General features: G+C 34.5%; 5 protein-coding genes across 9 annotated transcripts; 1 reads left to right on the top strand and 4 right to left on the bottom strand.

Moving 5' to 3' along the window:
• The first annotated feature begins 352 nt into the window (after positions 1-352).
• On the top strand, positions 353-1,219 carry LOC142522069 (uncharacterized). Its single transcript, XM_075625233.1, has 2 exons — positions 353-961; positions 1,058-1,219. The coding sequence occupies exons 1-2, from the start codon at positions 353-355 to the stop codon at positions 1,217-1,219; spliced, it is 771 nt and encodes a 256-aa protein (XP_075481348.1).
• Positions 1,220-3,660: 2,441 nt separating this feature from the next.
• On the bottom strand, positions 3,661-9,081 carry LOC142522377 (lysine-specific demethylase JMJ18-like). 3 transcript variants are annotated; one of them, XM_075625722.1, is made up of 13 exons: positions 8,801-9,081; positions 8,024-8,092; positions 7,784-7,917; positions 7,544-7,615; positions 7,327-7,404; positions 6,733-7,239; positions 6,429-6,650; positions 6,169-6,330; positions 5,712-6,080; positions 4,947-5,625; positions 4,737-4,840; positions 4,448-4,645; positions 3,661-4,330 (listed from the first exon to the last, which is right to left on the bottom strand). In XM_075625722.1, exons 3-13 carry the CDS (start codon positions 7,793-7,795, stop codon positions 3,989-3,991), a joined length of 2,745 nt encoding a protein of 914 aa, XP_075481837.1. In that variant the 5' UTR covers positions 7,796-7,917; positions 8,024-8,092; positions 8,801-9,081; the 3' UTR covers positions 3,661-3,988. The 3 variants fall into 3 exon arrangements, with proteins under 3 accessions (XP_075481837.1, XP_075481838.1, XP_075481839.1); XM_075625723.1 differs by lacking the exon at positions 8,024-8,092; XM_075625724.1 differs by lacking the exons at positions 7,784-7,917; positions 8,024-8,092.
• A 4,414-nt stretch (positions 9,082-13,495) lies between these two features.
• On the bottom strand, positions 13,496-14,907 carry LOC142522425 (CASP-like protein 1B1). The gene is made up of 3 exons (XM_075625806.1): positions 14,297-14,907; positions 14,017-14,140; positions 13,496-13,796 (listed from the first exon to the last, which is right to left on the bottom strand). The coding sequence occupies exons 1-3, from the start codon at positions 14,539-14,541 to the stop codon at positions 13,548-13,550; spliced, it is 618 nt and encodes a 205-aa protein (XP_075481921.1). The 5' UTR covers positions 14,542-14,907; the 3' UTR covers positions 13,496-13,547.
• A 211-nt stretch (positions 14,908-15,118) lies between these two features.
• LOC142522426 (protein LSD1-like) lies at positions 15,119-17,480 on the bottom strand. Of its 3 annotated transcripts, none has more exons than XM_075625808.1 (7): positions 17,221-17,480; positions 16,730-16,843; positions 16,507-16,617; positions 16,175-16,299; positions 15,630-15,710; positions 15,476-15,547; positions 15,119-15,361 (listed from the first exon to the last, which is right to left on the bottom strand). In XM_075625808.1, exons 2-7 carry the CDS (start codon positions 16,839-16,841, stop codon positions 15,329-15,331), a joined length of 534 nt encoding a protein of 177 aa, XP_075481923.1. In that variant the 5' UTR covers positions 16,842-16,843; positions 17,221-17,480; the 3' UTR covers positions 15,119-15,328. The 3 variants fall into 3 exon arrangements, with proteins under 3 accessions (XP_075481923.1, XP_075481924.1, XP_075481922.1); XM_075625809.1 differs by having other exon boundaries at positions 15,630-15,683; positions 16,507-16,626; XM_075625807.1 differs by having other exon boundaries at positions 16,507-16,626.
• A 1,582-nt stretch (positions 17,481-19,062) lies between these two features.
• LOC142522424 (vacuolar protein sorting-associated protein 2 homolog 2-like) lies at positions 19,063-22,796 on the bottom strand. The gene is made up of 10 exons (XM_075625805.1): positions 22,602-22,796; positions 22,222-22,266; positions 21,592-21,626; positions 21,428-21,478; positions 20,265-20,369; positions 20,065-20,136; positions 19,896-19,967; positions 19,545-19,661; positions 19,367-19,422; positions 19,063-19,208 (listed from the first exon to the last, which is right to left on the bottom strand). Exons 1-10 carry the CDS (start codon positions 22,639-22,641, stop codon positions 19,145-19,147), a joined length of 657 nt encoding a protein of 218 aa, XP_075481920.1. The 5' UTR covers positions 22,642-22,796; the 3' UTR covers positions 19,063-19,144.
• Positions 22,797-23,231: the final 435 nt, after the last annotated feature.

The following is a 23,231-nucleotide window of genomic DNA, read 5'->3' on the forward strand; positions in this document are numbered from 1 at the left end:
ATTTTATGTTTTTTTAAATAGAATATATTGACAAAAAAATATATTATACACGAACACAATGCATGTGTAAGATTACTAGTAGCAGTGAAAGTTAAAAGGTGACATGGATTATAAGCAACCGCCATCCTCATAAATAGGAGGAAGTTAACCCACGTCCCCATATTTCTCTCCTCCCTCTATCCCTTTCTTTCTTCTCTGTGTCTGTCTTCTCACAAGTCTAATGATATTCAAGACTGTCTTTTTCTTCCAAAAACAAACAGAATATTCTTCTTGAAATCTTGGTTACTTCACATTCAAAAATAAGATCTAAGGGGCTTTTGGCGTGGTTGTTGGTTGATTTCCTCTATCAGTTATGGCTTTGAGCAACTACTCTTATAATTGGGATTCATTTCACCAGTACTTCAATGCAGAAACAACCATTTTGGCTCAAACAGAAACAAATGAGCAGCTGTCTGCGGATCTCCAAGCTTGCTCCGATTATCTTGGTTTCGCGGAGTACTCATGCATTAACAGTACAGATCACCTCTTCAACCAGCACAACATGTTTTATTCATCTGAAAACTTATACGATTATTTGCTCCTCCCTGGCCATTTCCAAGAAGTACTCCCGAAGCGCCAAAAGTTGGCAACCTATGGGTTTCAAGATTGTTCACAGGAAGTTCCGATTCAGCCATCAATGCCGGATCCTCCAATGGCTCCACCAGTTTTCAGGAGTTGTGTTACCTGTGACACTAGTGTGAAGAGGCAGCAGCCAACAAGTGGCGGCAGCTTATCGGTGCAAAGCATCGCTGCCAGGCAGCGGAGGAGGAAGATCACAGACAAGACTCAGCAGCTGGGGAAGCTTATTCCTGGAGGGCAGAAGATGAACACCGCTGAAATGTTTGGTGCTGCTCACAAATACATAAAGTTTTTGCAGGCCCAAGTCGGGATTCTTGAACTCGCGACGAAATCATATCATCAGGTAATTAATCAATCATCGAGTGAACAAATTTTATAACATCCAAATTTGTGTAAACTTCTAATAACAAAGATTAACCTGATCAATATATATACACAGGAGAATGAGGAATTATCATTTCCAAAGGAAGAAGAACATTATTTGCACGGTCTTCTTGAATCTCCATTAATTCAACAGAGGTTGTTCTCTGCAGATAAATGCTTGGTTCCCATGACATTTGTCCAATCACTGAACAGAGATGATCTTGATCGATTTGCTTAATCCAACAAGTGTGGAACATTAGCTAGAAATAACCTTACAGCCTTATGTCTTAACTTGTGTTTTTTCCCCTTATTATTAGATTTCAAATATTTTCTTTATTTGCATGCAAGAGTTGTATTTGCTATTTAGTTTAAATTGTATTTGAGTTAGCTAATTGGATTCATTTGACTTGGGAAACGGCTGTGTTGTCGAATAAATTTGCTTGATTAATTAATAAATTATTTCACTCTAATAATGACAATAATTTAAAGCTTAAATGATGATGTTAATGCATCAATTTATTGGTCTAATTTCACAATTAATGCTCTTTCAGTTTTTATTCTAATTTTTATTATGGCATAATAATTGCCCGCGTTACGTTTGTAGTCACCCTTTTAAAAACAGAAATAAATAAATAAATAAGAGGAGAAAAGAATAACTCATTGGATTCCAAAAATTATAAGTTCATATATATTTCTCCCTGATATAAAAAAAGGAATATATATTAATTTCAATACGGACATATATCTAATTTGCTTTAGAATTGATATGATCGATTCAACGAAGTTGAAATACATAAAGGATGTTGGCCTTTTCAAATCCTTCAATGTGATTCAAAAATTTATTTGAGCCCAAAGAGGTGTTCGAGTTACGTGGGATGATCGTTTGACTAATTGTAAAAATTTCGATTCTTGTTATCAATATTTTATCGGAAAAATTTGTCATATAATATTTGTCCAATATAATTTATTTGGCTAGCTAGAGTGTTTTACATAATATTTTTTAGTCAGAGAGTTTGCCCACATATTGAATAATAGCTGCCAATTCTAAAAAAATTATTTGATATATAAATAATCTTTTAAACATAAATTTTTAACTTAATTCTCATTCTTCTAATCTTATATGTGGGTCTTACGGCCAATTAATTTAATTTTTCAAGATTGTCCACAAAATCTTGAAATGGGAAGTTGGTTAATGGTTAGGAGTTGGTTAACAAATATAAATTTGCGCTCTCAATCCTAGCTCCTGCATGAACATGCAAATTTTTGAGACTTGCTCTTCTTGAAACTACTCAATTCCCAAGCTTGATCTCATGTCAAAACTCTTCTTTCTCCTCCGCCGCCGCCGCCTCCTCCTTGTGGCAGCCATTATCACCATAAGTCTCGGTCTCATGTCGGTCACAGAAAGTACCCCTCCAGTACCCTCAAACCCACCATCCCAATCACCCTCTCATCCACCAGTAACACCAGCTCCACCTCCAGTACTGCCACAAAACTCCACCTCAATAAGGACGCCTCGGCCGCCGCCTCCCTCGCCTCCATGGTCTACGCCGCCTGCTGATACTCAAGAAAATCAACTGAGCAAGATAATCGACGCCCTGATCGGGGCTGGCGACTTCGCGGGTTGGGCTAACATGCTTTCTTCTACCGACCCTTCGTCTCTCCCACTCACCGCTACGCTCTTCATCCCAAGCAACGATGCCATATCCCAGTCCCAGCTCCCTTCAGCCACCGCTAACCCTTTTCTCATACCATATCACATAGTCCCGCAGCGCCTAACTTTCTCCGAACTCAGACAATTCAAAACTCACACGCGCCTGCCAACTCTGCTGCCCTCCAAATACATTCTCATCACCAACAATTCTCCTTCAAATTTCACTGTTGATGACTCGCAAATCACGCATCCCGATATCTTTGTGAACCCCGCATTCTCCCTGCATGGCATCAAGAACGTTCTTGATTACTCTCTCTACGGCGACAATGGTCTTCTTTCACCACCCAAGGAAAACAATAAGAAGTCCCCAAGGCCTAAATCTTCGCATGTACCACCAAAGGGTTCAAACCAGAATTTCTCAGGGGAGGTTATTGTTGATCTTAGCTCCAGCGCAGCATGCTCGTGCACTGATTTTTTGGTTATCTTTTGTATCATTTGCACCGGTTTTGCATCCAAGAATCTATGAAGTTAATCACATATCATAGAAATGTAGCAGTAAGAAAGCGTCATGGATTCTTGATTTGCTATGATTCTTTTAAGTCAAATTTTTTAATGTCATGTACGGATTTCTTTGGTTAATATGATCTAATATCAAGAATTTAATATTTGATGAGATGTTATATGTCAGCAAGTTCAATGACTTGAGGTAGTTTCAGTTATTTACCACAACTATCGTTTTTTTCTGTGATGCATGTGATCTTATTTAGTGCATATTCAGTAAGAAGAATTTACTTGCCGACTGTTCATTTCTATAAGATATTTGTAATTTCTATAAATGAAGCATCATATTTAATATGCATAATTAATAAATCAATAAAAAGAATCATCAAATAAAAATATATGTATATTAATAAATCAATCGAAAAAATCATCAAATAAAAAAATATTAGAGCAGCAGCCATTTTAATCTTCCGCTCTTCCCAACACAGGCGACCAGGCTTATTAGCAGGATCGAAAAAATCATCAAATAAAAAAATATTAGAGCAGCAGCCATTTTAATCTTCCGCTCTTCCCAACACAGGCGACCAGGCTTATTAGCAGGATCGGCTCAATATTCAGAATACAATTTTGAAATTATTACAAGCTAGATTCGATAACAATGTTCTCTAATCTATACAAAAGTCAAAAGCTGTGTCGGTCATTCACTGAAGATACTTGGGGAAAAAAATCAATTCTAAAATCTGTATCAGCTAAACCAGCAGGAACTTTCCTTATTTATACCAAGGTTGAAAAGAATGAAATTTGGCCGCTTAACCCCAAAAAGAATGGTGAAATGTTGAAGATTTGCTGCTTCAGTTATTTCTTTATTGTTTGGATCTCCTCTGTCAGTGTTTCAACAGCCACTCTCCATTGATGACTCCTTGACTCTTGACACAATATTCCGTGCATTACTTCCATCTCTTCAGAATCAGCTTTCCTCAATAATCTTCTGAGTACAGGCCGTATTTCATCACCAGACAAAAAATTATCACTACCTAGAGTTAACCTGTCAGAAGATTCCTGCAAGGCCGAGTCGGTTGCATAGCTCTCTGCTATTTTTCCCACTTCACCGAACCATGTTTCTGAGGACTTCTCAGTTAGGAGCTTGTGATTCCAGTATTTGACGCAACAGTGATGCGGATCCAGAGCCTCAATTGCCTGAATATATTCTAATTAGCATTTTCTTGAATAAAAAAATTAACACAGTAGACATATTATTTCTTGGTCGGTTGAGATCTCAACGAAAGATCTAAAAAATTGAGAAGCCGGATTTACCTGAATGATGGATGAAGAAAGAAATCCAAACATTTGAAGACCGTCCACTTCACTAACAGGCTGCAACGGAGACAATCCTTGCTTCCATGGGCATGCCTGCACCGTAATTTCTTGGTTAAGTCTCTGAAGCACCATTTCCCAGCACCCCTGTGCTGACATGTTCGTAAAGCTCTCGTGTGGATGCTCTTCCAGACTAACCTGATAATTGATATTTTCTATCATAATGGTTGTTGAAGCGAGAGTAACAAAAGGTAAGGTTCATTTAAGACTTGGAACCTAGGAAGATTACCTTGAATAGGGGGCCTAGGAATCCACCATCCAGGATTTCTGATGTATAGGTACTCCTAATCATCGGATTTAAAATGTTAAAGAATTTCACCCGGCTTTTATATCCTGTATGGGTCATTCATGACTCACAGTAAGAACCATGTTCATAATTATGGAAGACTGTACACATTCAAGAAATTTTGTCCATTACGAGTGTATACCAGACACATACCTTTCGTGAATATGAAAGACTTGTTGCACCACTGTTTTCCACAAACAACTGAACCAAAAGTTATAGGTTCGACACATAAGTCAAGCCTCTCTTCAGAATCTGGCCCAACCTCAGAAATCTTGTTTGTCAAATGCTCCTCCAGATCGTTTTTCAATAAGCTATTGAACAGAACACTTGAAGATGGACCTGTATTTCTTGAACTTAGAGGCCTACCATCATCTGAAGCCACATTTGATTCAGATGAGTAACAATCACTCCCTCTATTTAATCTTTCCTCTTCCTCGGGCTGGTGAACTCCATGTTCATATTTGCCTCGATCCAGCTTGTCAAAATCATAGTTTTTATCAGTTAACAATGTCGCCTGAAAGTATTTGGACGACCATATTTTGAGAGCATCCGTGCATTCCTCCAGTGCCTCGACCAATGTGCTCAGCTCATCAATAGTGTAACGAAGGATGAGAAATCTGTTGTCTGGTTCACAGCAACATATGAGATTTGCATGTTTAAGGCATGCAAATTTTTTCGAGGAACAATTGCAAGAAGCTGCAGTTAGATGCAAGTCATAAAAGCATACAAAGCATTCCCTCTGTGTGTTCAGATCAAGATACTTTTCCATCTTCTGAAAGCTGGTAACTTGTGGAAGACACTCAATTCTTTTCTTCTCTAAATGAACCCTCCTCTAAAATTCAAACATAAGAGTAATAAATATCATATATATTAAACAAGGAATCAGACATGGATATAAATTCATTTTTGCCACTTTACCCTAATAGCCTCAGTAAGTTTCCCATCCTTTCCACACACACTTTTCCATCTCAAATTGTCGGAGTTTTCTTGTTTGAGAATGGAGATCTCCCAGAGAGCCCGGATAGCTTTCTGGGCTGCAGCCACCATCAACTTATCATGTGACAATGACGTTTTGCGACACTGTTTACTATAGAGCTCAACTGCATTTAGTCCATGCTGTAGCCAATCCACAGGAGCCACATTTACTGCCTCAGCACAGTTAAAGCCACAGTTGAATCCACAGTGATAAGCTCTTGGAAAGGTAAGAACAAATTCCCCAGATTTCTGGACCACTCGATACACGGGTACACCTTCTGACTTCAAAACTGAAGGAGACAATTGAGTGACCTGTCACAAGTGGTGCTAAAGTTTTACATGATGTAGCATAAAATTATGATAATGCCAAAAGGAAAGGACATGGAGGATTATGTTTTACCAATTCATTGAGTAAATCAGGTTGTTCTTCAAAGAGATCTTTCAAGTGTTTCCTCATAGCATCCTCCAACGCTGAGGCTTGACTTCCAGGCACCCCATACCAAATTTTTGGATCCCCCCAGTGGAGATAGTTCAGAGAATAGAGATGGTGGTCTTCAACATGCTTTTATCACATAAGAACCATCATATACATAAGAATCAGGCCGACATACAAAAGTAACAACACATAGATGGTAAGTTACTGCAGAGAAAATAATTTACCCAACAAAATGATGAGAAGCACATTCCAATATAAAGCCATGGTACAACTACCCCAGAGATGTGATCTTCAAAATTCAGAACTGATCCCGGGAGAAGTGAGAAGTTATTCAAATTCCACCCAGAGCTCACGTATTGATCTATATTAGAGTCTGTTAATGATGATGATTCTTTAGGGAATCCACTCCCCAATGTTCCACTTTCCAAATCAGCTCCATAGTATACCTATGGTTGTCACACAAACCATTTATTACAAGTATCTGAAAAAAGGTAAAAAAAAACATGGTTAAATTTAGAGTTTTCTTACCTCAACTTCATCCGTAGGCTCCTCAATGATCCTCCAATACTCTCCTTCGATGTCAGCAACTGATGGAAACCCCTTCTTAACCTGTCCAGTCTCACTAGAGCATTCTTGAGTTATGTTGTGCAATCCAAAGTACGATTCTTTAAATTCCTCTGCAAAATTTTGAAAATCTTCAAGGGTAAAGTCTGGCCCCGATTGAAAGCCAAACTTTTCTTCAGTATCACATGCAGTGAATGATTCGGAACTTTCAGGATGAGCACGTCTCCTCGGTCTAGTGTTAAAGAGCCTCCGCCTTTTTCTCTTTGGCTTTAGTTTTTTCTTCATGGGTTCTCTATTCTGAAGGAGATCTACTTGCTGAATTCTTGTAGAAAATGTTTTGTGCTGCCAGACTTTCTTATCTTTTAGGGGACAAGGAGGACTCCAAGATGCAGGAGGTACAATTTTGCAAATGCCATATGCCTCGGCTATGGACCTTATGCTCGCTATATAACTAAGGGTATCTTGGAACTCCTAAATATTGAAGAATATTTCAGCTTCATGTCAGGTACAACAAGATAGTAACATTAAAATCTCTATTTCAGATTTTAAAGAATGAACCTCAGCAGTTGGATAGAATACTGGAGCTTCTTCGATTAAGGGTCTACATGCTTCAAAAGGAACCCATCTTGCAGATACCTGCTTCAGTGACATGGATAGAACGCTTTTCAGAAATTTGTAAAACTACGAAAAACTGCTCTTCTGATTAACATAAATAAATTTATCGAAAATAACTCAAACAATTATGGAGGAAATGGTCATTCTGCCACTCTTGCACCTGTCCATTCCGTGGACTGCCATGACTCTTTTTGCTGTCATCATTTTTCGGCATATTTCTGGAATGCCGCTCCTGGAAGAAAACTATTATGAATATTTAGCAATTCCAGATTCTAGAGAAACCGAGCAATGACAAATCAAAACCCGAATTACAATGGAAATATGAGAGTGGAAAACAACATGTAAAATATAAAATGATTCATCAGGGTAAATTCTGCATGATTCAGGTGATGGCTCAAACCTTCATTCTCATGATGATTCAGTCACTAGTTGAAGCCTATGTTAGCAGCAAAAAATCGTGCTGATGGATGGTTCAGGCATTGCAGTAAGAATGGGAACTATAGAATCTATACACGGAACCGCTTGTCGTCATATCTGAAACAATAAAAAATTAATTGCACGTTTTAACCGAGATTGTTAACCGGGATTAAGTGTCTAGGCATCGAAATTTTGTTTTAGCAAATCTCAGCCTTAATGATACCTCTTCACTAATCAGCGAGGATACTAATCTGTTATGTGTAATTATCACCTACCTGCCCTCTATTTTCCACTGTCACGGAAGAATGAAACAAATTTACCGTGAATAATCAATTTATCCCGAGATCTCAACCAGATTATAAGTTGAATATTCAATAACTTGAGCAGTTTACACCACAAAACACACAGAACAATCGAACACTAAAGACATGTGGTGCCTTTGTAATATACTATACAAAATCTCGAAAGACAATAGAAGATATCAGATTTGCACAGATGGAAATCAACTGACACCCAAATCTTTGAAAATCTTTACATGTACACACAATTCTTGAAAAAAAGGAAAACCAAATTGTAACTGTAAAACCAAACAATTTCTACTTTTTCTCGCATTCATTGTGCCCTAATAAGTTTCAAGAGATCTTCCCGTAAAATATCATAAATCACATCAAGAGATCATAAAGACTAATTATCCAAGATCCTCCAGGCTAAAGGTAATTTCTATGAAATCCCAGAATTAACACGCAGATAAAAATACCTTAACTCAAACAAAAGGGTGAAAAATCAAATCTTGAAGGAGAGATTAAATATTTGACCACAACATAAAGGATAGGGGAAATAAAAAGCAACTTGACAAACAAAAAAAAATGGCATTCAAAAAATTAATGATGGTAAATAAAAACAAAGGGATTCACAGGCGTGTTCTTTTTAATGGGAATTTAATTACTGCGCGGACGTTGACAAGTATTCAAGAAGATGAAAACATGAATGCCAGGGTTACCTCAAAGCGACAGCTCAAGAATTCCACGATGTAACCCAATTCTTTTTTCGTTGTTTTTCACTTGAAAAATATGTAAAACAGAATTGTTAAATCTTATTATAATATTGCTATCGGGAAAAAATTGTTGAAGGAAATCGGGGAATTGGATCCTAATGTATAGAGAGGAATGGGAATTGAATCCTCGCGTGTGTTGGAAAATCAAGAAACCGAATACGAATGAAATTGAATGGGGAAGGATCCACGAATCCTTAATTTACTGCGCCTTGTGCCTCTTGATTTGCTAACTAAAGTACAATTTAGGTACAAGATTCTCTCATGATTGCCATCGTGGTTCGTGCTTGGTACAAGGGTGACAAAAAATAGAGTTTTAGGTTTTTTGTGAGATGGTCTCACGAATATTTATTTGATGAGTCAATCATACTGATATTCACAATAAGAAGTAATACTCTTAGCATAAAAAATAATATTTTTTTATGGATGACCCAAATAAGATATATGTCTAACAAAATACGACTAATGAAACCGTCTCATATAAATTTTTGTCAAAATTGGAGAACCAAACGAAAGGTTTAATTTGATTTTTAGTATATTTTGATTTGAATTGGTTTTAAAATTAATTTAATGGAAAGTTTTGATTTAGTTCTAAGCATTGATTAAAAAAATTCAAACCAAACTGATTTAAATTATGTTTAAAAATAGTCAAAATATTTATTTAAACAAAAATTAAATTTAATTATTCAAACCAAGCCGAACCAGGTCAAATTGAAACCTAAGTTTGGTTTTTAATCCTTAATTATTTGGTTTGGTCAGTAATTTTGTTGAACTGATAGTATTGGTTTGATTATAATTTTTATCATAGATCGAACAACCCAGTTTTGCTCAACTCTACTTGCTACAACCATTAATAAAGTAATAATATTGGGTAAATATCGTTATATAGTAATGTCAAAAATTATATACAAATATTGTATGAAATTAGTAGGATTTTACACCAATGTGTTTTTAAAATCAAGTGCATTTAATTCATGTATTTTTAAGACTCAAAACACATTTATCGCATTTGCATGGGATTTAAAAAAAAAAAAAAAAACCAGGTTTTAAATGTAATTAATTTTATACAAGGCTTTTCTATTTTTTTATTTTTCATAAATACATAATCATTTACACAAAAACAACGAACATATTAGTGTCAAGACTCAAGTTGAGTAACTGAAATATAGTACTTGAGCTGTTGTACGGTTTAAAAGATTTGAGTTGTACTGTTATCATCCGCTATAATTTTTAGTAAAGCGACAAGCACTCGGTCTCACTACTACAAAAACGTTATGCCATTTAAAAACTGTTGTAACTGAGGGTGTTGTTGAAAGTACGTTCAACGACAACGGTTTTAAACCGCAATCTGAAAACATCAACTGATCGACCAAACTGAATCAGTTCAACTGATATATCAAATACCAGTTCAACTGATTGTCTAGCTGATAGGCAGTTCGGCAGAAGACCTTCAGAAGTCCGATCAACTGATGAAGTGCTCAACTGATGAAGAGCTCAACTGACCAGTTCAACCGAAAGAGTGAAATCAGTTCAACTGACGAGTCTACTGATTTCACCAGCCCAACTGATGATCAGTTCATATGACCAATTAGGAGCGTCAGTTAAGAATCAATCAGTTGCTGATCAAGACAAGCTTATCTAAATGGATTTCTATTGGAAACTGAATTTCAGAAGTTTGACAAACTGAGCTTAATAGATTGAACTAACTGATCAAGAAGACTGACAGTAACTGATCTAATATGCGCAAACTATCGGTTGCCTACAACTGAAGATTAATGCGAAGACAATCGAAGGCAACTGAACCAGCTGATTGAACTACGCTTAATAGATTAAATCGTTGTCATTGCTAACATTTGCGACGGATTTTTTACATTAGCAACGGGTTTGACCGTCGCTAATTAGCGACGATTTATCATAAACTGTCGCTAAATTAGCGACGAAAATCATGCCAACCGTCGTTAAAAAATTAGCGACGGCTTTTCCATAAAGTCCGTCGTTACTTTTAGCGACGGTCTAATTTTTCAGTAAAATAAAAAATTAAATCTAGCAACATTTATGATCTTAACTAACACTTAAAAATTTACAATAAATTGAAGCGAAAAAATTTAGCCTAAATCGAAACTAAAATCGTATAAAAAAAATTTTAAGTGTTGTGGAGTGGAAAATGGTGTGAGAACGCTGGTATTTACGGTAATTTTAATAATCGTCGCTAATAGCGACGGTTATTATCAGCGACGGTGAATTATTAACCGTCGCTAATGTCGACTGTTACTATTAAAATGTCGCTACATTAAAATTTTAGCGACGATTTTGTATAAACCGTCGTAATTTTTTCAAAAAGGTCGGTAATTTAAAATATACGACGGTTTAGCTTAAAACCATCGCTAAATTTAGCGACAGTGTATACAAAAACCGTCGCTAATTTTAAAAATGCGACTGGTTTAAGAAATCGTCACTAAATTTCGCGACGGTTTTAGCAAAACTGTCGCGAAATATAGCAACAGTTTAGTAAAACCGTTGTTTGTCCAAAAAACACGTTAATGGACAACTGTTTTCTAAAACCGTTGTCGATTGTCCAAAAAAACACGCTAATAGACAACAGTTTATAAAACAGTTGTCGTTTCGTAAGACAGTCTCTAATACGTAACTTCAACTTCCTCTCTCGCACGAAACCACATCTTCTTCTTCTTGGATTCCGACATTTATGTATAACTTTAAATGTTGGTTATTTTTTTATTTTAAAAAAGATTATTCTGGATATGTGTTCTTATTTGGTTGGATTTTCTGTTTTTCTTCATTGATTATGTTTTTTTTTATCATCCCATTGAGATTTTTTTTTAAAAGAATTAATGTTTCGATTTTTAAATTAGGGGTTTTTCATACTTTTGATTTTTATGTAAAAACTGAGCAATAAATTGAATAAAGATTTGTGGCAGCTGATGGTGATTAAAGTTGTCCTTCTTTTTTTGATAGAATATAATTTTCAATTCTATAATATGGTAAGTTTTCTTTATTTGAGCAATAAATTAATCACATTATATTTCAAATAATTTTTAATTGTTTTACTTTACTGTTAACATATGAGAAAATATGTTGTTTTATTTGGGCACAAATCGGGTGTTTATGAATGTTGGAAGAAACACGTGCTTAAATAAACAAATTTAGTGTCTCTACCCACAGTTTTTATCAGAGAAGAGATGAGAAAATAAGAATTTTTAACTAGTATATGAATAAATAGCTCAACGTTTGTTTCCTCTACATCAAGTGCAAGTTGTGCAACACAAAATTTTAAGAGTAGGTTTCTTGTGAGACGGTCTCACGAATCTTTATCCGTGAGACGGATCAACCCTACCGATATTCACAATAAAAAATAATACTATTAGCATAAAAAATAATATTTTTTCATGAATGACCCAAATAAAAGATAAATCTCACAAAATACAACCCGTGAGACCGTGTCACACAAGTTTTTGCAAATCTTAATCGATCGGGAAAAAATGATAAATTTGAATTATTTAGTGTTAGGATTAGAAAAACAATTGCAAACGTGCACCAAAAGTTGTGAGGCTAATCGAGCAGATAAAATAACAAGTGGAGTCATTTTGAGGATTTTAGAGACGTGTTAGGCGCGTGTCATGTCTTTCATTAGTTTTATACATTAAATTGATAGAAATACCAAGTAAATGTTTAGGACTAAACTGAAAATGTCAAAATATTTGGGACCAAGCCGAAAAAAGAGATCAAACAAATAACACTGGATTGGTTCTTTCCCCGATTGAGAGTCCGAGACTGACACCTTGCCTTATATATATAAATTCCAAAGGAACAAAATCTCCCAAATTTGACTTGTTCTATGTATATGAAAATTTTGATTTTAGTATGCTATATATAATTAAACTAGAAATCCTATAATAAATACTTTGGAATTTTAAATTATTCACCAAATTTTCTTCCCGAAATATCACTTCTGCAAAATACACTAATTTTTATCAAACAGAAAATTACAGACAAAAACTCAAAAATAAAAGGCGATAGGATAAAATTGCTCTAATATTATTAAACTTGGCACAGATATTTATCCCTCCCTCAAAAAAAAATAAATTTGCATTAATTTTACCAAAATTCGAACTTGGGATTTTAATTTATGATGGTGCTGTTTAGTATATGCGTTAAAATTACATGCAATCTTTCCGCAATTGGATGCATTGACTTGAAATTTGATACATACCCCATTGCCACTTAAAAATCATAAGAAATTTATTCACTTATTTGTTATTATTAGTAGTATTGATTCATGATTATATTTAGATTATTATTTTAGGTATTTTTATAATAACAATAATTATTAATATATAAATATATACTAGTTACTCTGCACACGCGATGCGTGTTTACAATCTTTTTTATCATTATCGATGGACTAAAGTGAAATTTGATAAATTATAGAAGGACTAAATTGATATTTGAATTGTTGAAATTAAAAAAAAATAAAAGTGTCTTGTTGAATTTTTTAAAAAAAAAAACAAAAACAAAAGTGTAATATTAGTATCGTATAAGGGTAAAATTGGAAGAAAATTGGGTGTCTCCTAGGTTACTATCATATCCTCGTCCTTAATAAAATAGAATAGAATAGATATATCATAATTGAAAAGAAACAAAACACATTGAAATCAAAGGGTCGAGGAAAGATCGATGATCAAGGAACATTGGTAGAAGAAACAAGCTTCTTATTTTTATTGCTGAGTCTGATGATGGAAATAATGGTGATGATGATCATGAGTAGGAGTCCGACGAGAGATGCAATCATGGCTACTCGTCCTCGGTCGCAGAAGCTTTCGACTTTATCACATATTTTGTTCCACCGTGCATGAGAATTCCCATCCCTACCCAACTGCCCCATGAAAACTGCTGCGCTTTCGCCGCCGGAGACAAGAGCCACGTTCATCTGGCCATAAGCAATTTCATTACCGAAATCAAGAATTGAGAAAACACAACCCAAGTAGTTGATGAAAACTCATCAAGTATTAACTTCAATTGTTTTGCTATACTTGGCATCATGTACATGTCTCTTACATATATCCAACAATCAAGTATACTTTGTAATAAAAAAAGTATAATCAGAAAGAGTTGGAACATATTTTAGTAGAAAATTTGCATTCTATTACCAAGTCCAAGATTGCAATTGCCAGGGGTGCACGTCCCTTCAAACCAAATTTGTATCCAATAAAGTTGACCACCAACATCAATAAGTTGTGGACACTAGCATTTCCATTAACAATCACAAAGAACCTACAACATCGAAAATCAAACCCTTAAACATTCCACTGTCTCAAAATTTTTCAAGCAAAATAATGATGACGTCAGTTGGAAAAAAAGTTAATGTTTCACCTCAAAAAAATTGCTATTCAAAATTATTTTGTATGATAAGTGGGACCAGAAACATACACAAATGCTGGAGTGTGTTGAAATCTGGCCTTGACAGTAGCTTTAATAGACGTGGTTCCAAACGTAGCCACGACCACATTCTTGGTTTCTTTGTTAAGCGCCATTACCAGAGTGGCTGCTAATGTTGCAAGAAATGCTAGCAATCTCAACAAGGGAACTACCCAATCCACCCTTGAGCTAGGGGTCGGTTCTCCGTCGGAACCAACCTCAGGTCTTTCAACTCCTTCCGAAGCCATTATTAGCATCAGATAGATGAGAATGTAGACGATGTATTAACGTATTTAAAGATCCAATTTATTTGACGTCTGATTTTTCTCCTCCTCCTTTTTTCGTTTGTTTGGCTAGCTAATGATGAGTACTTGCCTGTTTGTTGTATTAGTTGTTGGGAAAAGTGATGAAGTAGACGTCTGTTTAGGTGAATCTTGATTGGAAAAAGAAACGACAATATGGATTCTTACATTGTGCAGGATTTGCAGCAACTGTATCGTTATTTAATTATATTTTCAGAGAGAGACTATGTTTCGGTGTTATAAGTATTGGCCCTTAAAATAACCCACAAATCAAAAAACTTAAATAGTTTCATCAGGTAAATAATTATTGATTCACAAAAAGTTTTCGGTAACACCCCGCCCATGGACTAATTCCTTGCATGGTATGGATTTAACGTTTTCAATTACAGCATGCCTAGCACCGTCCTTTTCTTTTCTTTTTTCTTAAGAAATGAAAAAATCACTGATCACATAAACTAATCATCATTTTTTAATACCCCGCATTTGTGATGACTTTCTGTTGTTTTCTGAAAACCATACACCTCGATGCTAATTCACTCTACTAAGTTGCTGACACAAATCAAATTCTTCAGTAACATAATTACAGAGCTGTAGATTCAAAAGTTCACCCAAATAGTAAAGAAATTTCAAATTTCTTGATGAACTTTACAAATAATTTTATAATCTCAGATATATCATAGCCCATATATGCACAAGTTCTCTATAAAACTTGGTTGGTTCTCCCACTTCATTGCTATTTCTACTATGTTGTCACTCCAACAACAACACTGCTCACCTATGGCAATAAAACAAATGACATAAGCCCAAGTGTACATAAACAGCAACATGTACGGTAGATAAAATTGCCAAGTGAAAATGAAATATATGACGAGCAATATGAAGAACTCACCAACTTGCCACTTTCATCAATTGTCGTGGGATTCTGCACGACAACAGTTTGATTCTGAGTGGGGACTCTTGCCTGTAGCAAAAAAGGAAGTTCAAAAAAATACTGCCTAATTAGGCATCGTATCAGTGCAACACATGTATGAAAGGTGACTCACCAAGGAAGTAGATGGCTCTGATGCTGGTCGAGAATTCCCAACGCTTTGATGCACCTGAAGGTATGACCTTGTGTCATCCATCTGGAAAATATATAAATAAGAAACAATAATATCTAGATTAATTACATAATTTGGGAGAACCTGGAGCTACGGATAGTATTAGAGGCTAACCATTGGTTTGTTTAGTTTGTTTAAAAGATAAATGAGGGACCAGTTACCGGGACCAGTTACCGCAGAAAATCCAATCATTTGTAAGTTGTATTACATGTTCCCAACACAATTCAACTCACTCCGACTACCTAGAAGTATGAATCTTTCTTCAAGTTTCAGTTTGCACACTCTTTGTCAATAAAAATAGAACAGGTTTTCATTAATTACAGCATATTAGTTGGCCAATTTCTTGTGGATAGCTAAAGCAATCCTGTAGAGAGGAGTGCAGGAAGGGGAAAGGTTCAAGTTTCAGTTGTCAGCTTTAGGGAGAGAGTAGAATTTAGATTTTAACTGCACAGTGTACATAGAAAACACAGTGGTGAAAGGTTACCAACATTGACATTTGTAACATAGTGGCAGATCGAACATTTAACTGATGGAGCTCCAGCTGGATACATCAGCATAATGCGGCAGTTTCCACAATTGACATGAGCTACGTGATTAGGCATTGGTGCAACTGCTGCAAATCCATAATATAGAGATAATCAGTAAATAAGAAGCAAAACTACGATAATCAATTCCATGGTCATATACATCAGCGAGGAACCAACATTCAAAAAGGACTCTGTTGCAGCAAAGACAGCAAGAAAACTATCGATGGGGTTAATGATTAAATAATAATAGGATTGGGTATCATTATGAAAATTACGATTCATTAAATTGGTACCAGGCACCAGGTTCACTGTATGACAGCAAGAGCATCTGACGCTGGTAGCCCCCTGTGCATGCATGAGCAAAGTCCGGCAACCTCCACATATTAATTGAGCAATATCCATGCCTGCGCGTGCTAAAAAAGAGAGACCATGTTGAATATTATCCAAATTCAGTTGCAGTGCAATGTCCAACTCTTCCTCACCAGTACAATCAAGGAGAAGAATCTCAGGCATTACCAGTTGGTAGCACAGGAGTAACCGTATTGCATATTGAGCAGCGAACATTTGTTGCTCCTCTGGGATAAAGTAGGACAGTCCTACAGCCACCGCACACGACCTGGCTCTGCATATCTACAGAACTCAAAATTTTCAGGATAAAAATCAAAAATTTTTAGAATCGGCAATTTCTTTATTTTTCTTGACCACTTTCCGGAAAAGTAACCATCATAAATCATAGACTTGTAACTTCCAGGAATTTCAAATAATAATATCCAATCACCAACAGAAATAAATGATTTCTTAGAGAAATGATGCGGCCAGAGATAGGTTTTTTAACCTTTTGATGCAAATAACTTTGCCTAATAAAACAGAAGAAGATATTCATCTCAAGACATCACCGTCTTAAGATTGTTCAATAATCTTGCACAGAGCATAAAAAATTATCCTTTTCAGGAAACAAACTCTACATGATTTAATAGTTATTCCCAACCCTAACCGAATTATTGTACCTTACAGGAGGAGATTACGACGAGCAAACGAAAATCTGATGATTATAAAAAGAGAAATCGTTGATTCCACTAAAATCAATGTATGGGGAAGGTCTGCAACAAAATCATTGATGAATAAATAAAAATCTCAATCAGATCCTCCGCGATTGGATTAAATAGCGTTGAATTTCATCTTTCTCCGTTGAAATTTTCACAAGCTCGTGGTTGACACCCTCAACGGAGAACTAAGGCTTCATATTAAAATATCATTATCCTCGTATTTATAATGAATTTTCTAAAACTACAAGTTTGACTTTTGCACACGGTTTGTGGAACTTGAACCACGTCAATACAACATTTCTCAAAAATACAAATTTATATTTTTTAATATTATTTTTAAAAAAATTTAATTTGAAAATTCTGATATATAAAAAATATAAATTAAAACAAAATTTTGACAAAAAATAACTTAACTAACATAATCAAAACTTAAATTTGAATATTTATATGATTAAAACACAAAATATGGAAACTTAAAAAAATATTTTGTTATTTTCCTTTTCTTTATGGCAAAAACTTGTGTGAGATGAATCTTTTATTTGGGTCATCCATAAAAAAAGTATTACTTTTTATGCTAAGATTAATTACTTTTTATTGTGAATATCGGTAGGATTGACTCGTCTCACAGATAAAGATTCGTAAAGTCGTCTCACAAAAGACCTACTCTTTCTTTAAATACATAAACAGTAGATCATGTGAAAAAACTTCGAATGATTAATAATATATGAAATAATAGCAGTATATTAAAAAAACAATGTTGTTAATATTAAATTTTATTTTTTGTTATTTGTACTCCATTTATGAATTAATTTTACATATTAAATGAAGTCTAAATAATATAAAATAAAGTGCAATATCATTATCGGTCAAAAATATAAAATAAAAAGTGAGATTTGAGATATTGCCTTAAAGGATATCACATATATGTGTTATATTTTATTTTGAAAGTAGATGGATAAAAATTACTTAAATAAAATTAATTTTGAGCTTAAACTCAACTTTGCTCGATTGGCAAATAATATATATATATATAAAAGAAGAATTTTTGCCAAAAATAGTAATTTTCCGCTAAAATGTCATTTCTAAAAAAGAAAAGATATATCATGAATATTGAAAAATGTGTACTGCAATAAATGATAACTTCAATTATTTATTTTTATATTAATTCAAATATAATTTATGTATTATATGTTTTTTATTTTTTTACTTAAATTGAAACTAATCTATATTGAAAACATAAACTACATTAAAAATTTTGCATTGATTCAAATTCTGCCCAAATTACTTACTAAAAAAGAAATACAATATTTAATTAGTTTAAAAAAATATTTCTCATTAATTTTATTGAATTTGATTTAAAAATATTGTTTATCACATGTTAAAAAATAATAATATATAGCTTCTCAAAAATTAAATAATTAAATTTGTATTAAGGTTGATGGTCGACATCAATACACTATACACGATAAGCATCATGTCATTGCCTTAGGCTAACACAAGCTAAAATTTTGATATGTTATAGTGATTAATTAGCCAAAAAAATTAATCGACGTGCGTTGTATTTAAGAATTTTTTTTAAAAAATTAGCGAAAATATACTTTTTACAATTATATTATTTTTTCAATTTAAATGTCTATTCATTTTTCAGTAATTTTTAATAATATCATCTCGTGCATCGCACGTGTTAAATACTAGTAAGTACTCAAAATCGAGTTGGAGCTACACCTACCATTGAAAAGGCTTGGTGGTCCTGCTGCTGTCTTCTTAACTCGTGAGTTTCAATATGAAAATTATAATAACAGAGGAATCAATAAAACTTATCAGATGTAATAGAAGTGTATGCATCCATATGATGTTTCAGAGTAAGCAATGGATTCTATATTTATTATATTCGTCGAAGAGACGCCAGCCTTTTCTCGAGGTCTTCAACATCAGTGGATGCAGCAGAACTGAAAAATTCACACAAAAAGCATTTACAGCAACCTATATAAGAGTTACCTTCAAACAAGGTTGGAATGCTGTGATTTCAATAATATGGAAGAATCCAGACACAAAAAGACGATGATTTTAAATGAGAATTGGAATGTAGCTCCAAAAAATGACATACCTGGGAGCATTTTCAGCTTTCTTTGATGCGATACGCCCTTTTGGAGCTGAAGATAACTGTTACTCAAAGAAGGTGGGTATCAGAGTCCAGGACTTCTCTTTTATTCTCGTTTCTTTCAGTACAGTTTGTGGCAAGAATGTATGAGAGAACTTTATGTGAGAAATAAACTGAAACAAACCTGTGATGCAATGTCGACACCAATCTCATCAAGCACCTGGTTGGTAAGTTCTTCAGTCTCTTCCTCGGCCTCATCTTTGTCTAACGTCTCATCAATCGCATCTGACATCATTTCAATCTGAAAGGAAAATCAGTTTGGTAAAATATGTTATCTTATTGAAGAAAAGGTCTAGCAAGAGATTAACCACAGCAAAGAGGGAAATTGGCAAACATAGATTAACTACAGCAAAAACTTTTGACCACGGTCTAAATTTTTTATTGCGATATGATAATTTTTTCAGAAAATGTTCATAAAGAAACAAAGTAACATTTATAGCAAAAGCCTGGCAAATACATAAAGTTGAAAGTTTACCGTCAGATCCATCTGCGCTGCCTCTTTCTGGAATTCTTTGATCATTTTAGTTTGTTTTACAGGTTCCATTTGCTAAAAGAAAAGGAAAAAACAAATTAATTAATTGAATATATGAAAATCTCATTTATATTACTTAAAACAGAAGCAAAAAATCAGTAGAAATGCCTACCTTGTTCATGGCAGTCATGGCTTTGGTTGCACCCTTCATACCAGTTGATATTGAAGTACTGGCATACAACGCCTACACATGTGGTAAAAATGTCAAGAACACATGAGAAGCACAACTATACATTAAGAAAAAGAGGATCTCCAAATGATGTAATGTTATCATTTCCAAGATCGATATTTACCCAAAGTCATAATGATCACCTGAGTATGTGTTGCCACACCTCTTATCTGGGCACGACTCCCTTGCAAGTTTGTTATTTGCTGCCGGAGCCGAACTAATTGTCGAGCTAAGATTTTTGTGGCAGCCTAGTTTGTCAAGAAAATAGTTAGTGTTCATTATCTACTATTCAAAGCCACAGCGAAGTGAAAAGGGGCATCCATTTAAGTTGAAATACAGCAACTGATTCTCACGCACATTCCCAGATTAACTTGCAAATTATATGCATTTTGTGGTGTCCTTAAATTGTACACAAAGAAAAGCTACTGAGAGTCTGAGACGAAATCTAATCGACCATAGGGACGAAATCTAATCGACCATAGGGGCGGAGCTACACGTTTTTATTTGGGGGGAGAAAATAAAATTTTCAAAAGATTTAATTATAAATAATATAAAAATAGTTTTTAATATTTAGTCAAAATAATAGTAATAACAATGTTGAGGAATTTGAACATTCAAATCCAATGTCATATGAAGAAAATAAGATTTTATCATCGAAATTCAATGCATAAGCTCCCAATTTTACATCAAAACACCATAATTTATGTGAACAAGATAGTAAAAAATATCATATATCTCACTGTAAATTCCACATAACAAAAACTACATCAAAATATCTTAAATATAGCTTTAAAAATTATAAATAAAAATAAACAAATGATAAATATTACTTACTGTATCACTATTCTTTAAATCTACATAAGTTCTACAAACGTTACGAAAAAAGTGCAAAGATATTAGAAGAAATTGAAATCACATTATAATAAATTTTTTATTTAGAATCAGGAAGAAAACAATGAAAAATTAGGTCAAGAAACAGGATTAAATAAAAATATTGGAAGGAAAATAATTTTTATTGTTTATTATTATATTATATATCTATATTATAAATCGAAAAAAATGAATGCCGCCCTCACCCACCAATTCCCATAAAGAAATAAAAGATTTTGAGGGGTGGAAGGATCAGCACTCCCAACCCCCCTCCCCGCCTCCTCCAGGTTCTGCCACTGATCGATCATGAAGCTACTATTATAGTATCAAAGAAGGTAACCATTTGAAGAGTGCATCACGAGTTAACAGGCAATAACACCCATATTTATAGAAATAGAAACTTGAAAGAACCATGAATAAATTCGTTAAAACTCACCTCATTTCCTGTTTTAGCCGTTTTCTTGATCTCTGCCACCAATTTCTTCTCCTAAAGTAGTAGTTAACAACAAGATTTCTCGTAAGTACTATGACACACAAAAATAAATAAAGTTGACATTCAAAAGGGTCAGAAAGATATATCACTACGGGATAAAAACATACCTCCATTTGTAAAGATGCAATCTCACGTTCGATCCCTGTGATTCCACAGAACATATCAACAGAGAAACTTATGCAGATAAAAGTAAAAGGAAAATGTAGATGCAGCATGTTAAGGAGTTGTGGTTCTTCATCCCATGTTGATAACTCGAAGGAATAGATTTATAATTGTTGGTGACAGCCGACAGAATCTCCCGTGCAACTTGAGAGACGAACTAAAACAAGAGAGAACAAAATCATGCAAATACTATTTTGACCAACTCAATAGCTGACCAATTCACCATGCCTTTCAGTTATTTCTGCCTTATGATACACGTTCACTAAGTGCTTATCTTCAAAGTTTTTAAAAACATCTATAACTTTGGAATTGCCTGGGAATATACTTAAAAGTCCTTGACACAGGTAGTTTAAATGCAAATTGCATCATTATAATTTTATAAAGGCTTGATATAAATCTAACGATAACATCTGAAGTATACGACGACAATATTTGAATGATGTTATTAGATGATCAGTTAGTTTCTTGAAATTCTATTCACTTCCAAACTATGCAAAATATATGAGTTTTGATTCGAAGAATCAAAATCATGGGTGCCAACAAACTCGTAGTGAAGAAACGCAAACTAAAAGTACCTCTCGTGGCAATCGTCATTTCCCTTTTGCTGGTTCTCAGCGCATCTGTAAAAGCATCAGTGTCGTCCGTCAAATTCTTCTGGCCAATTCTACACTCTCCCCAACACCAGAAACGACAAAAGAAAAAAGGACTCTAAAAGAAAAACTTTCTTCTGAACAACAACAGTAATTTAAAAGGATTATTGTTAGAAATTAAAAAAAAACTAGATAAAGTCATGACCACTCCAGTAGAGAAACAGTAGATCAGTCAAAATTGGTGAAAAATTTAACGACATGATTTATGTAGCACAATGAAGCAGGAAAATCACACGAAAGTACTCGGAAAATTACCAATGCCCATACTCAGAATTTTTTTTTAAAAAAAACCATAAAAGCGTTACCTTTAGGCGAAGTCTTCTTCTTGAAAATGCTGAGATTCATTCTCGTTGTATACTAAAACAGATAACTGGAAAAGGGTTTGGTGCCAGCGAAACCCTAGAATAGGAAAGCACGCGTATTTGTAAGATCTGATAGAGAAATCTTCAGGGGTTTAATTGATTGTAATGATTTTGAGAGCAATTTTCTTTATTTCTCACTGTCAGCACATGGAAGGAGTAGTATTATATATGGCCAATCCAACGGTTAGGATTTAGTAGCCGTTGTAACTTTGTTGACTATGTATCGGCCACTATACCATTGCCCATAGCTAAAAAGCCTAACATCTATTCTTAAAAATCCAGCCCAATCAGCCCATCCACGTAGAGTAGGGCCGTCGCAAAGGCCCAATAGCCCAGATAAGCGCTTGAAGCCTTGAACCAGTTGAAATATGACATATGCATCTTCCTAATCGTCGGTTTGAAGTGCGAACAAACCAGATAAATTGAATATACACACTATTTATTGCTTGATTGATCTCTGGGTTAATTTTTTAACTTGCATTTAAGTTTGTGAATGAAACATGAATAGAGTTTCAAAACTCAAGATTAAATGGGAATTATAGGAGATTAAACATGAACCAAGAGTAAAACACA

Source organism: Primulina tabacum, chromosome 13 (genome assembly GCF_025594145.1).
Source record: "Primulina tabacum isolate GXHZ01 chromosome 13, ASM2559414v2, whole genome shotgun sequence".
In the NCBI taxonomy this organism is placed as follows: Eukaryota; Viridiplantae; Streptophyta; class Magnoliopsida; order Lamiales; family Gesneriaceae; genus Primulina; species Primulina tabacum.